The sequence below is a fragment of the Suncus etruscus genome, chromosome 3 (genome assembly GCF_024139225.1).
Source record: "Suncus etruscus isolate mSunEtr1 chromosome 3, mSunEtr1.pri.cur, whole genome shotgun sequence".
Lineage (NCBI taxonomy): Eukaryota > Metazoa > Chordata > Mammalia > Eulipotyphla > Soricidae > Suncus > Suncus etruscus.
Genome location: NC_064850.1, coordinates 106,885,473 through 106,898,073, shown reverse-complemented (window position 1 = coordinate 106,898,073; position 12,601 = coordinate 106,885,473). Strand labels below are relative to the sequence as shown.

Here is a 12,601-nt window from a genome sequence, read left to right as displayed (position 1 = left end):
CTCACCAGATTTAAGAAGCTAGGTTATAAACTAGCATTCCAATTTTTTAAATAATATTTTATTTAAATACCTTGGTTACAAACATGATTGTGGTTGGGTTTCAGTCATATAAGAGGACACCCCCCCATCACCAGTGCAACATTCCCACCACCAATGTCCCAAATATCCCTCCTCCCCACCCCGCCCCCCCTGTACTCTAGACAGGCTTTCTATTTCTCTCATACATTCTCATTGTTAGGCTAGTTCGCAATGTAGTTATTTCTCTAAACTCATCACTCTTTGTGGTGAGGTTCATGAAGTGGGCTGTAACTTCCAGCCCTCCTCTCTTTTGTCTCTGAAAATTATTGCAAGAATGTCTTTAAAAGTCTTTTCAAGCCACCTTTGAGAAACACTGCCTTTTCCATGATATTGAAATTGATTCCATACTATGCACCCAAGATCAGTCAGGAAAACATGTTCAGAAAGCTGCTGTCTCTACAACTGATTACAGAACAAAAGTGTATCCACTACTGTTTGAGTCAGGAACGTGAAACTTCTGCATCAGAGCCCCATAAAATTAGTGACAAAAACTGAACTTCGCAAGGAAAATCACAAATTCCAATTTTTTTTTACCCAAAGACTTCTAAAGTTAAGCTTGCCCTTGGGTGCCACAAAAGATAGTTCTAATAAGTTCTGGTATAAAAAATAACAAATAATATAACAAATAGTATTAAATGTATCTATTTGAGATATATAACTAGACATTGCAAGAGCATATAAAATATGTAAATTTTAGTTTTCTTCCATCTCTAGTGAGAAGAATATCATATAAGATGAATATTCAGGCATGTACACTAGCATCTTTCAAGGCATATAACATGCCAACATTTTTAGACCAGTCTAATCCTAGAATAATGTCTTGATGGCAAATGGTATTATGAAATTAACATGTTTGGATTATTAGGTATACTAATACGAATGGTTATCATTAGATGTACTACTTATATTAAATGTCCTACCTTATTTTTATAAAACAGTCATTAATGGATGATCTTCAGAAATGTGCTTTGAAGTAAGATAGGATGCTATCTGAAATGTTTTAAAATAAATATGGTGTGATGAAAGGAAATATGTGAAAATCAAAAATAAATACTTTGGGGCCGGGTAGGTGGCGCTGAAGGTAAGGTGTCTGCCTTGCAAGTGCTAGCCAAGGAAGGACCGCGGTTCGATCCCCCGGCGTCCCATATGGTCCCCCCAAGCCAGGGGCGATTTCTGAGCACATAGCCAGGAGTAACCCCTGAGTGTCAAAACGGGTGTGGCCCAAAAACCAAAAAATAAATAAATAAATAAATACTTAGCTATTTATCCCTATTTTTCTTCTTCAGAGTATTTTCTATAAATATTTACTGTGATTTCTAAATAAATTATTCTCCCAGTTAGTCTTATAAAATCCCTTTAATATAGCAGCATAAAACCACGAAACATTAATGATGAGTTTTGTTCATCATGAAGTTTTTGTTGCTCTACAACTAAATCCTCAGCTGAAGCTACTCCCATGATTGAGGGAATTGAGAATGGCTGAAATAGTACCAGTTGGAACTGGAATACTTATTTCAAGAATTCCACTTCTCTTATCTATATTTATTTCTTTATGGGATTCTTGAATCTGTGTTCACATGGAACTGTCAACCCCATTGCTTAGGTGATGCTTTCATGTCATCCTCATAGTCAAAGCTGACTTCTTCTATGCCAAGCTATGTTCTAGAGACCAAGAGCTGACAGATATGTGGCTTGTTGATCCAATTTTTTAGACATACAAAAAGTATATATCTGTACAGAAGAGAGGACTTTTGTTCTCTGTTGTCAGTAAGAGTCTGAAATAATCAGCCTGTGGATTTTCTGTTTGGGAGAATGCTTTAGAACCCTGTAATATTAGGTTCTGTTAGGACTACTGTAGCATTTGTTGGGTTTTGGGAGTTGATCTCATTGCCTTTCACTTGCAAGGCATGAGCTCTACTACGTGAGCCACATATCTGTCCTCACATGATTGGATATTGAAAGAGAGACAGTACTGAAAGTAAGGTGTTTGCTATGCATGTGCCTGGCCAGTGTTCGATCCCCAGAACCATATATGGTCCACCAAGCACTGCCAGGGGTGATCTCTGAACACAGAGCCAGTAGTAAGACCTGAGTACCATGGGGTTATTTCCACCCTGTATATATACACATATAATGTATATATATAATATATACATTACATATAATATATATGTACATATGTACACACATATAAGCACCATAGTATCTAAGCTTTACAGAATACATTTTTCAACTTTTTAATTTTAAAAATTTATCTTGGTGTGGTTGTTTTGGAGGAGACCGTCTTTCATTACTCAAGGACTACATTTGTCAGTGCTCAAGGATTATTCCTGGCTTTGTATTCAAGTTTTACTCCTGGGGGTGCTGAGTCACTATATGTGGTGTTGAGAATCAAATTGGGAAGAGTTATATACAATGCTAGCACCTTACCTCTTATACTGTCTCTCTGGCCCTGGTGTAAAATTTTGCAGAATTTACAACTTGACATCTTTGAAGAAAATTATTTTGGAAATTTTATACTAGGAGATAAAATTGCCTGTAAAACTAAGAACTTAAAGTTGTTTTGATACTTCTTTATAGCTAAATTAGTAAGCACTGATGTTTGTTTAAAAATGCATGTTCACACAAACAACCCATAGACACACAGCCATGCTATTTTGGTAAGTATGATAGGTAAATGTGGAAAGTTGCATCAGAAATTGAAGACAAATGAGATTAAAATTATTTCTATACTAGACAATGGGGGAGAAGAGGAAGATTTTCCTCAACTTGCTGGTTATTTCTCTACTCGGTAAAACATTAGATTAAGTTTTGCAAAATCTATATGTAACAGGGTCCTCCAATGACAAGAATCCAAAGAAAAGATTATGTTATGTGTATATCTTTAACAAAGAAATAGAAAAAGGCCTGAGACTTTCCAGAGAGAGGAAAGGAAATCACTGATGATTCACAAGACAGAGAACAGATGCTCTGTAAATCTATAATTATGTTTGCCCTGCATCTCGATAGGTTATTCACATAGAAAGGCTACTGTTGGTCCTGACCTAACTCTGGGAAAGGTCCCCTTTCCATTTGACATCTTTCTAGGTACTTTAAATAGTGGTAAGACTTCCTTGACCCTACATGGCCTCCTCCTATTTCAGCTCAAAAATAGTCTGTGTGACCAAAGAAGATGCATGTTCTGAACCTTTTGGAGTGACTTTGCTTTAAAACATAAGTGCAGAGAGGGAGAAGAGTCTATGGAAGAAAGAAAGGGAGAAGAGATATGGCCGATTCTACACGGTATTTCACTTGTTTGTGAGAACAGGGAAAGTTGCTGAAGTGTTAGAGGAAGAGAGGTGTGTTATATGTTAGAACTATTCGAATTATTTAAATAACCTTCAAGTGACTCTGACAAGTGAGAAGTGTCTTACCAGTGACCAAGAAAACCATGTACATTGTGTTTTCAGATGCGGATTGGACTGCATTCTGGTTCTGTTTTTGCTGGAGTTGTTGGAGTGAAGATGCCCCGGTATTGCCTGTTTGGAAACAATGTTACCTTGGCTAACAAATTCGAATCTTGCAGTGTACCACGGAAGATCAATGTCAGTCCAACAACATACAGGTACTGATTGTATGAATCGCCTGGAATCTGTGTTTTCTAGAATATACATTTGTCGTTTCCTCCATTTGTTTTGTCTCATGCTAATTGCTGTCTTAAAGGAAGAAGAAAAACAGTAACTTGTATTTTCTTCAACTTAAACTATAAGAACCACTCATTCGCCTCATAAAGAGCACCTCTTCTTTGATAGTTGTAGTTCAGCTACCATTTTTGACACACATATTCACAGTCGCGCGCGCGCGCGCGCGCACACACACACACACACACACACACACACACACACATACACACACATCTACACATCTTTTCAAAGCTTCACTGGAACACTCCATACTTCTTCAAGCTTTCTGACACCAAGTTGGTTCTCTAGAGTTCAATTCCAAAGAGTTTCCTTAAGGTAGCATTGACCTCATGAAGATTTAGGGGCTGGTTTGTCAATGACTATCCTTACTGCAGGTGCCACCTGTATCTAAATTATTTTTATGTTAGTTTTCGGGACAACCCCAGTTGTACTTAGAAGTTATACATTGCTCTTCATTCAGAACTCACTTCTGTTGGGTCTTGGGATCAGATGTGGTGCCAGGGCCTGCCACATGCAAGATAAGTGCCCTACTCACCTTCCTATCTCTCTAGCTCCTGTCTAAATCCTTTTTGTTTTGGTTTGTTTGTTTGTTTTTTCTTTGTTTTTTTTGTGGGGGAGGGGCACACCCGGTGGCACTCAGGGGTTACTCCTGGCTCTGCACACTCAGAAATCGCCCCTGACAAGCTTGGGGGACCATATGACTTAACTTTGGATTATCTTGCCCTTGGCCCCCATGAGACTTCTATTAATAGCTGCTCCTTGACTTCCATAGCTACATCATTAGCCTTCCCTTCTCATGATTAGAACTTCTCAGTACATGACTGTCTCGGAAATGATCTTTTGTTTGTGTTTACTTTATCTTTGTAGAGTACTTCCCTTTAGAGAATATTATCCTCCTATGTTGATTGCTTGGAATATAAATCTTTGAGGATCACAGTAAAATATGTATCCATTCCTTAACTAGAACATGTCATGATGTGTAATCAGTGTACCCTCAACACACAGATCATGTCAGGAAGCTAGCAGGGAAGAAATAAGTACTACCTGATCAGTTTTCTGACTGTTATGAAAATGACTCACTCTAATTCCTGAGAAATTGGATATGGTTCCTAGTTATTTGTAAATAATTTTCCTATAGATCAGTCATCAAATTCAGTCTCAAAATAAACTATTTTTTTTCTCTTTGAAGGATTTGCAAGGAAGTATTCTCTAAGTACAAAGTTATCAACCTCTAATTCTTTCTTTGATACATGTACTACTTCTCCAGGGTTTAAGTATGGAACCATAAGTTAGTGGGTAATATGAGGGTTCCTTGCCTATGATTGTATCTATAAAGCAAAATATCTGAATATAAAAATTATGTATTTTAATTTTTTTTTTTGGTTTTGAATTCACACTTGACACTTGACAGCTTTGTACGTAAAAATTATTTTGGAGGTGGTAAGGGGCACCATATGGTTCCGAGGATAAACTTGGGGTTCTTGAAAGCGAAGTACATGCTCAGCCCATTGAGCACTTGTCTGGTCCCTTAACTGGTTTTTTAAGCAATATAAAATTAAACTCTTTCAAAAAAATTTTTATTCCAGATCTCAGATTCTGGTGGTCTTTAATAGAAAACACTGATATTAGTTACCCATTTTATTCCCTCAACATAATTCATGTTCTTTGGCATACCAATAGAAGAGCATGATATTCAGATGCACCTTTCATTGACAGCATAAGGATAATAATTTATATCCTCTTTATATGAGCTACATTTTAGTGATATCAGAAATAATTATATATCTTTATTTCAATTATAATATTATCAATAAAATATTTATTATGTATCTATTATAAACATAAATTAAATAAAAGTAGTTTACAGCCTCACCTTTCAGAAGTAATAATTTCACATTTTGCCTATTTTTGTTATTTTAGTATGTTCATTTAAACACAGAAATGAAAATAAAAATTTAATTTATAGTAAAGTTTAATGCACTTCCTAATGTCACTCTACTTTTTGTAGTAAGATACTCTATAGATTCATTTCCCCATGTTTAATTGATGTGAGTGATATATTAGAGTAAAATTTATTTTGCCATATAAAATCCTATAAATTAACAGAAAATATAAGGTGTGTTATAAAATTTAAAATGAAATCTGTAGAGCAAGTGCTTGTGAATACAATGTTTTTAAACAAGATTGTTAAAGGTTTTCATTTAATATTTTTCTATATTTTGGGGGCCTGACTGATAGTCCAGTGGATAGGGTGCTTGTCCTGCAAGTAACCAAGCCTGGTTTGATCACTGGCATGGTGTACAGTCTCCAAGTCCCACCAGGAGGGAATCCTTAGAGCTAGAAGTTAGCTCTAAGAACTGCTGGATGTGGCCCCAAACAAAAATATTTTTTTCTATACAGTATAAAAGACTGAAAGGAGAATAAAAATGTTTAATTTTTAGATACAATTTTTTATTTTATTTTATTGAAACCATTGTGATCTACAGAGTTCTTCATAGTTGGATTTCAGATATACAGTGAATCAGGGCCATTCCCACCACCAGTTCAACCTCCCTCCACTTAAGGACCCAGAATGCAGCCTCTAACACCACCTCTTGTCCCGGCCTGCCAATATATCACCACCCTTTAAGTTTAAATTTTTTAACAATTTTATTTTTTATCAAAAGTCTGTGATTTATGAAATTTAATTTTTAATTTGATTATAAACCAATAAATTATATTTTTACACATTCAGGACAAACAAATAACATTAAAGGTTGTATACATAAGAAAGATATTTGGGGGGAGAATAATTTTTACAGAATATTGAATTCTGGGATGACATTTTTGAGAGAGAGAGAAATAGCAAGCCTAGCTTTCTTGCTACGTTAAATAAATGTATGTGAAGGGTTGAGAATACTAGTTCACACACACAAAAATCTTACCTTCAAACTTTCTAATGAATAAGTTCAAATGATCAAGTTCAAGTATTACAGTGTAATAATAATCCCCTAATTTTATTATTTTACTCAGATGCATAGAACTTATGGACTAGATTAGTTGTTGCATGAATGACAGGTCAGTGGATGGTTGGTGGTGAATTTTGTGGTGATGATGATTACTAAAGACAAAAATGTTAGTTCGAGGTTAAAACTAGTGTGGGAGGTATCCCGTAGTGTGAGTAGGTAAATATATAAGTGTGGGTATAAATATAAAACTTTAAATATATCTGGGAACTGTTATTTTCAGGAGAAATCTGTGAACAAAATGACACATCAATCTAGTCCATTTATTTAAAGTACACCTTTATGTCATGGGATGCTGAAAAACATTAGTTTGGGGGAACTAAGGAGTAAATTCCTCTTCTCTAACATTTGCCAATTTCTCAGGGGCAATTTCTTCTATCACTACAGGCTTCTATCACTTCAGTAATGGGCTTATAAAATTCCCAACAAACAGTTTCTTCTCACAAGATCTATATGCATGTGTGATATATATATAATATAAATATATTAATATATTATATATCATAATTAGTTTTGCTAATACATGTTCTAAACAATATTTGAAGGCTCTATTCCCCCAAGTCTGATGTTATTAGATGTTATAATTTTTATTAATATGTGAGTATTTATAATATCCAGATAAAGTTGATTTCTATTATTGAATTAGCCGTTTTATCTTCACATTGGTTCTAAAAGATATACAGTATTATCCCCACTTCTCAAAGACTAGAAAATTGGCATAATTACATCTATTAGACTTTGAAGCTAACACGTTCTTGGTTCTGAAGGGGTTTTTGTTTTGTTTTGTTTTTGGTTCTTGGGTCACACCCAGCAATACTCGGGGTTACCTGTCTCTGCACTCTGGAAATACTCCTGACAATATTTAGGAAACGATATAAAATTCTGAGGAGAGGAGCTGGAGAGATAGCATGGAGGTAAGGCATTTGCCTTGCATGTAGAAGGACAGTGGTTTGAATCCTGGCACCCCATATGGTTCCCCCAGCCTGCCAGGAGTGATTTCTGAGCATAGAGCCAGGAGTAACCGCTGAGCGCTACTGGATGTGACCCAAAAACCAAACAAAAAAAATTTGGTGGGGGAGAGAGACCTGTTTGGCCACATGCAAGGAAAACACCTACCCCTTGTATTATCTCTCCAGCCCCAAGAAGCTAACTCTTTTAATTCTTTAACTTAATATATGTATAATGTGTTATGATTTATAAGCGATAGGTATTTGAAATATTTACAATTCATTACTGAGTCATTGTTTTAATTCATTTTATTATGTGTACATTACATAGTTGTTGATGTACTGATAACAATCATTAGTGGGCCCTGAGTTAAGTTAAAGGTTTAAGTCACGTGCCTGATCCTCCAAGCATCAAACACTGTATTTGGGTTGCCCCAGTAATTCCCAGCAGGGATTAAGCAATACCACATCATTAAGCTCCAACATTGAATTGCCTCCTAGTTTTCTGAGAAACACATTACCAGGAATAATTTTTTACTAAAAATTTAGTAAAAGAGCACTTCATGTTCTTATCTTCTCATGGTCTATATATCTTAAAGCTTTGCCTTCATTCCTTGAAAGGTTAATTAAAATTAAATGAACACCATCATTCTATTTCATTTATACCTGACTGTTGGGTTTCATGAGTAGAAATCCATGGTCCAGTTGGACAGATATAAGTTATTTTCTGTAAAGTTGGCTTAGAGCCAGGATAATCAACATATTTCATTAGCAGACTTAAAAATAGATTAAAGGACACATATTGACATTTGACTGAAAGCTAATATAAAAACAATTAGTAAATCATAAACATAAAATTAGAATTTAAAATTAACTTAGACTTATTATATATAAATTGTATATATTATATATTGCACTAATTTTATTATTTTATAGACAAAAAGAACTGAAATACTGAAATTCGATAGAATAGATAAATTTACTGTTTAAAACATTGCAAATGCCAAACAGCAAGTAATATGTTCAATTAAATCTTTCTCTAGTCTAGACCTACTAAATTTGCGATCAAATTTAGAAAATTTGACATAAGATGTCACAAAAGTACACAGTTAATTAGAATTTTCCCTTCATTTTTATGGGACATTTCTCTAAAATTTCCTGCCCACAATGTCATTTAACAATTTTATAGAATAATGGGGCTGGACAGTGGAGCAAGCAGTAGAGTATTTGCCTTGCAAGTGGCTAACGTAGAACAAACCATGGTTCTATCCTTTGGTGTCCCATATGGTCCCCCAAGCCAGAAGCAATTTCTGAGGGCATAGCTAGGAGAAACCCCTGAGTGTCCCTGGGCATGGCCCAAAAACCAAAAAAAAATTCATAATTATGTTCTTAATATGGGTAAATATATCATTCACCAGATATTTTTGTCATTGTGAATTGATGCTTCATTGTGCTTCTGTGAAGATATTAACACTATTAAGTCTTTTCTGTCAGTCAGACTGAAAAAGTTCTACTTAATAATAGTTTCAGGAAAATATCCATGTAGTTATATTATCTTTTCTTGATTACTCATGTTTACAAATGTTAAAAACAATATTAATATATCAATTCTCATCTTTTCAGACTACTCCAAGATTGCCCTGGGTTTGTGTTTACCCCTCGATCCAGAGAAGACCTCCCACCAAACTTCCCCAGTGAAGTTCCTGGAATCTGTTATTTTCTGGAATCCTATCAACAAAGAACAGATTCAAAACTCATGTTCCAAAAGAAAGATGTTTCAGATGGCAATGCCAATTTCTTAGGCAAAGCATCAGGAATTGATTAGCTAAATCTCTAACTAGTTCTTAGTCTTTGGGGTTTGACTTCTTAGAGCTGATGTGGAGCTACTGAAAGCACTTTAGGATTGTGGATGGCCAAAGAGCAGTATTTTCAGCCTTGAGGAGTGAAGTCAAGACCTATTGTTTCTTCTACTTAACATGACAAAAATAGAGTCACATTCATGCTTCCAATTCCTCAGTGAGGAAAAATATGCCTCAAAAAAAAGTGACTTTTTGGAGGCTATTTCTTTTAGATAATAATCACTTACTATATGTACCTAAGCAGCAGCACATTGTGTAAAAAATGTATTGTAGTAACCTGTGCAGTCTTATGACATCACCTGCAGTCTTGTGCCCTGGGGGAATGCTCTGGTCCCCCGAGCATATTTGTGATAGTGTTGCCGCAAAGCTTTTTATAAAGTTTATAGTCATTGGTACCATAAGTTTGAAACTTTCATCATTTCAACTTTGCTTCCTGTTAAATTTTCTCATTTAAATGTCAGAAGAATATAGCAAAATGCATCTTTCCTTTTCTGTAACACTCTTTGCTTTATTTTAAGAGAATAAGTGATTATGGGTTATATGTAATATGAACCTTAACTAGTTCTTCTGTAAATCAAGTATTAGTTTTTAAAAATTATCTAAGGCATAATGTTCCATGAGTATAAATGTTACATTTTGTTTGATATCATTTACTCTGTGCATGATGAAGGCTACTTAATTCATATTACTAGTATAATTCCTAATAATTCATTTTAGTGTAATATCAGTCATAGAAACTTATCACTTATATTAAAATGCAATAATATTATTATTTAATTTAACCAGAAACAACATGAGAGTAATTAAGTATATGATCAACCCACTATAAAGGACTAAGGTAAAATATTTACACATATTATACAAATGTACACACTTATGCACACACACAAACACATACATGGAGTAATTGAATTTATTTTAGCAGACATTCTCCATTGCCATGCTGAGCCATATTTTAAGAATTCCAATAAAGTTTTTAATTTCACTGTGGTAAATGAGACATCTTTACCTTGATAACTTTTATTTTTGTTTTAATGTATTTGTGTTGAAAACTTTGGTATGTGACAATGTCATAAATCAAGATTCTTTTCTTTTAAGAACACTTCTGTGAAATTTAATTTTAGCTCAAATATCTAATTTTAAAGACTTTTAAAAGAGAATGTTAATTATTGAAAAAGAATACCATGTTGTGATTACCTTATTGATATTTCTAAATATTTTGGAAGAATTTTAAAGCTTAGTTTTACTTTTTATAGATGAAGATTTCTGGCAAGCTCTATAGTATAATTTATAAATTACTTGATTTGGGTTGAATATTTGTTTCTAAAACCTCAGCTTCAAAGCTAGGATGTCATAGATTTTAGTGATAGTTTTAAAAATCTGCATCAGTAGAGTCATGCATACATCAGATGATTATTAGAAAAAAATCTTAGAATGAAGTTGGATTACAATTTTTTAACCATCCCTACTAATATCCATAGTTAAATTGAGAATAGGAGTTCATTATTGATTGCCCAATTTTAGTATCCCAAGACACTACTCTAAATATTACAATCATTATTAATTATTACTAAATGATACCCCAATGTCTTGAAGGGGTGAATATCTTTGTAAATGTTACACATGTTTTTGGAGAGTACTAATTACTGGGAAAGTAAAGAGTTCAACAGTTCTATAGTTAGAAAGTATTTAAAACAAAAAGGTTTTAAATATATTTTCTGTTTGAAACTGGGCATCTATGATTGAGACAATAAAATTAATATTTAAATCAACTTTAATTTTAAGTACAAGATACAATGTCTTCATCAAAAATTTAAACTGACATCAATTGGATCATAACTTGGTTTGTAAACATTTATGTGAAATTAGATCTGAAAATGCATATTTACTCTATGTATAAGCACACAGAAATAAATCTAAATAATCTCAGTTAAAGCTACATGGAAAAGCCTTTTATGATTCCTTGAATATTTTTAGTAAAGTTTCCCAAAATTCTATAATTCATAAATTATAGTATAGAAGCTAGAGTTAAAGTAAAGTACACAGAACACTTGCACACAGCCAACCAGGTTTGATCTTAGATACCCCCATATTGTTCATTAAACACCAACAGATAGGATTCCTGAGTACAAAATTAGGAGTAATATATATATATATATATATATATATATATATATATATATACATATATATATACATATATTTTACAGTTTTACAGTTTGTGGAGCTTTAATGATATGAATACACAATATTTTAATGATGGAAAATATTCAAGGGGATGGAAAAATAACTTAATAGACTAGAGAATATGCTTTGCTCAAAGTAGGTCCAAGTTAGATCTTTAACAACATGTGGTCACCCAGGCTCTGAGCCAGAAGAAACCACCAAGTATTAAGCAGGATGTAGTTAAAAAACAAAAAACATTCAAGTTAAAAAATTTAAGGAATTTCTTCTTTTTTCTTTTATTTATTGTATTTGGAAGGTAGATATTGTGGAGACTTTTTCAAATCCAAATCACTAGCCAGTATCAGACAACCTAGGAGGCAATTTTGAAAGAAAGTAAAAGATCAGAGTAGGAAAAATCTCTGAAACTATTAGTAGAATTGAAATAGAAGAGAGTGAGCAAAGATGATCTATGATGTGATCAATGATTAAGAATATTAAATCTTATTGTCCATTTTTCTAATTGACAATGTTGGTTCCTAAATGCATCCATCTTAACTTTTTCTGAGAATTCTAGTAGTTCTTTTCATTCTGCTTTTATTTTTACCTTTATGGCTTCTTTAATGGCTACTTTATTGTGCAATAAAAATTAATTTTCTCTTTATAATTATTTTTTAATCAAACAAAATTCCATTGAAGTTTTCTGAAAACATTTTATTGAGAAACAAAGAGAAATATAGCATTAAAATTACTCTTCCCATTTTTCCATGTTTTTATTTCTATCAAGACTTTGGTCATAAAAAAAGCTTCAATCTAAAATATTTATTTTATCATTTTTATTTATAAATTTAGAGTATCATTTTATG

General features: G+C 33.5%; 1 protein-coding gene across 2 annotated transcripts in view; it reads left to right on the top strand.

The window, feature by feature from the left end:
* Positions 1–10,067, top strand: part of GUCY1A1 (guanylate cyclase 1 soluble subunit alpha 1) — an 825,102-nt gene extending 815,035 nt beyond the window's left edge. For both annotated transcript variants that reach the window (XM_049769613.1, XM_049769612.1), the window contains exons 8-9: positions 3,528–3,682; positions 9,337–10,067. In XM_049769613.1, coding sequence (XP_049625570.1) covers positions 3,528–3,682; positions 9,337–9,538 — 357 coding nt within the window. In that variant the 3' untranslated portion in view covers positions 9,539–10,067. The remainder of the gene's footprint in view (positions 1–3,527; positions 3,683–9,336) is intronic.
* The last annotated feature ends 2,534 nt before the right edge of the window (positions 10,068–12,601 follow it).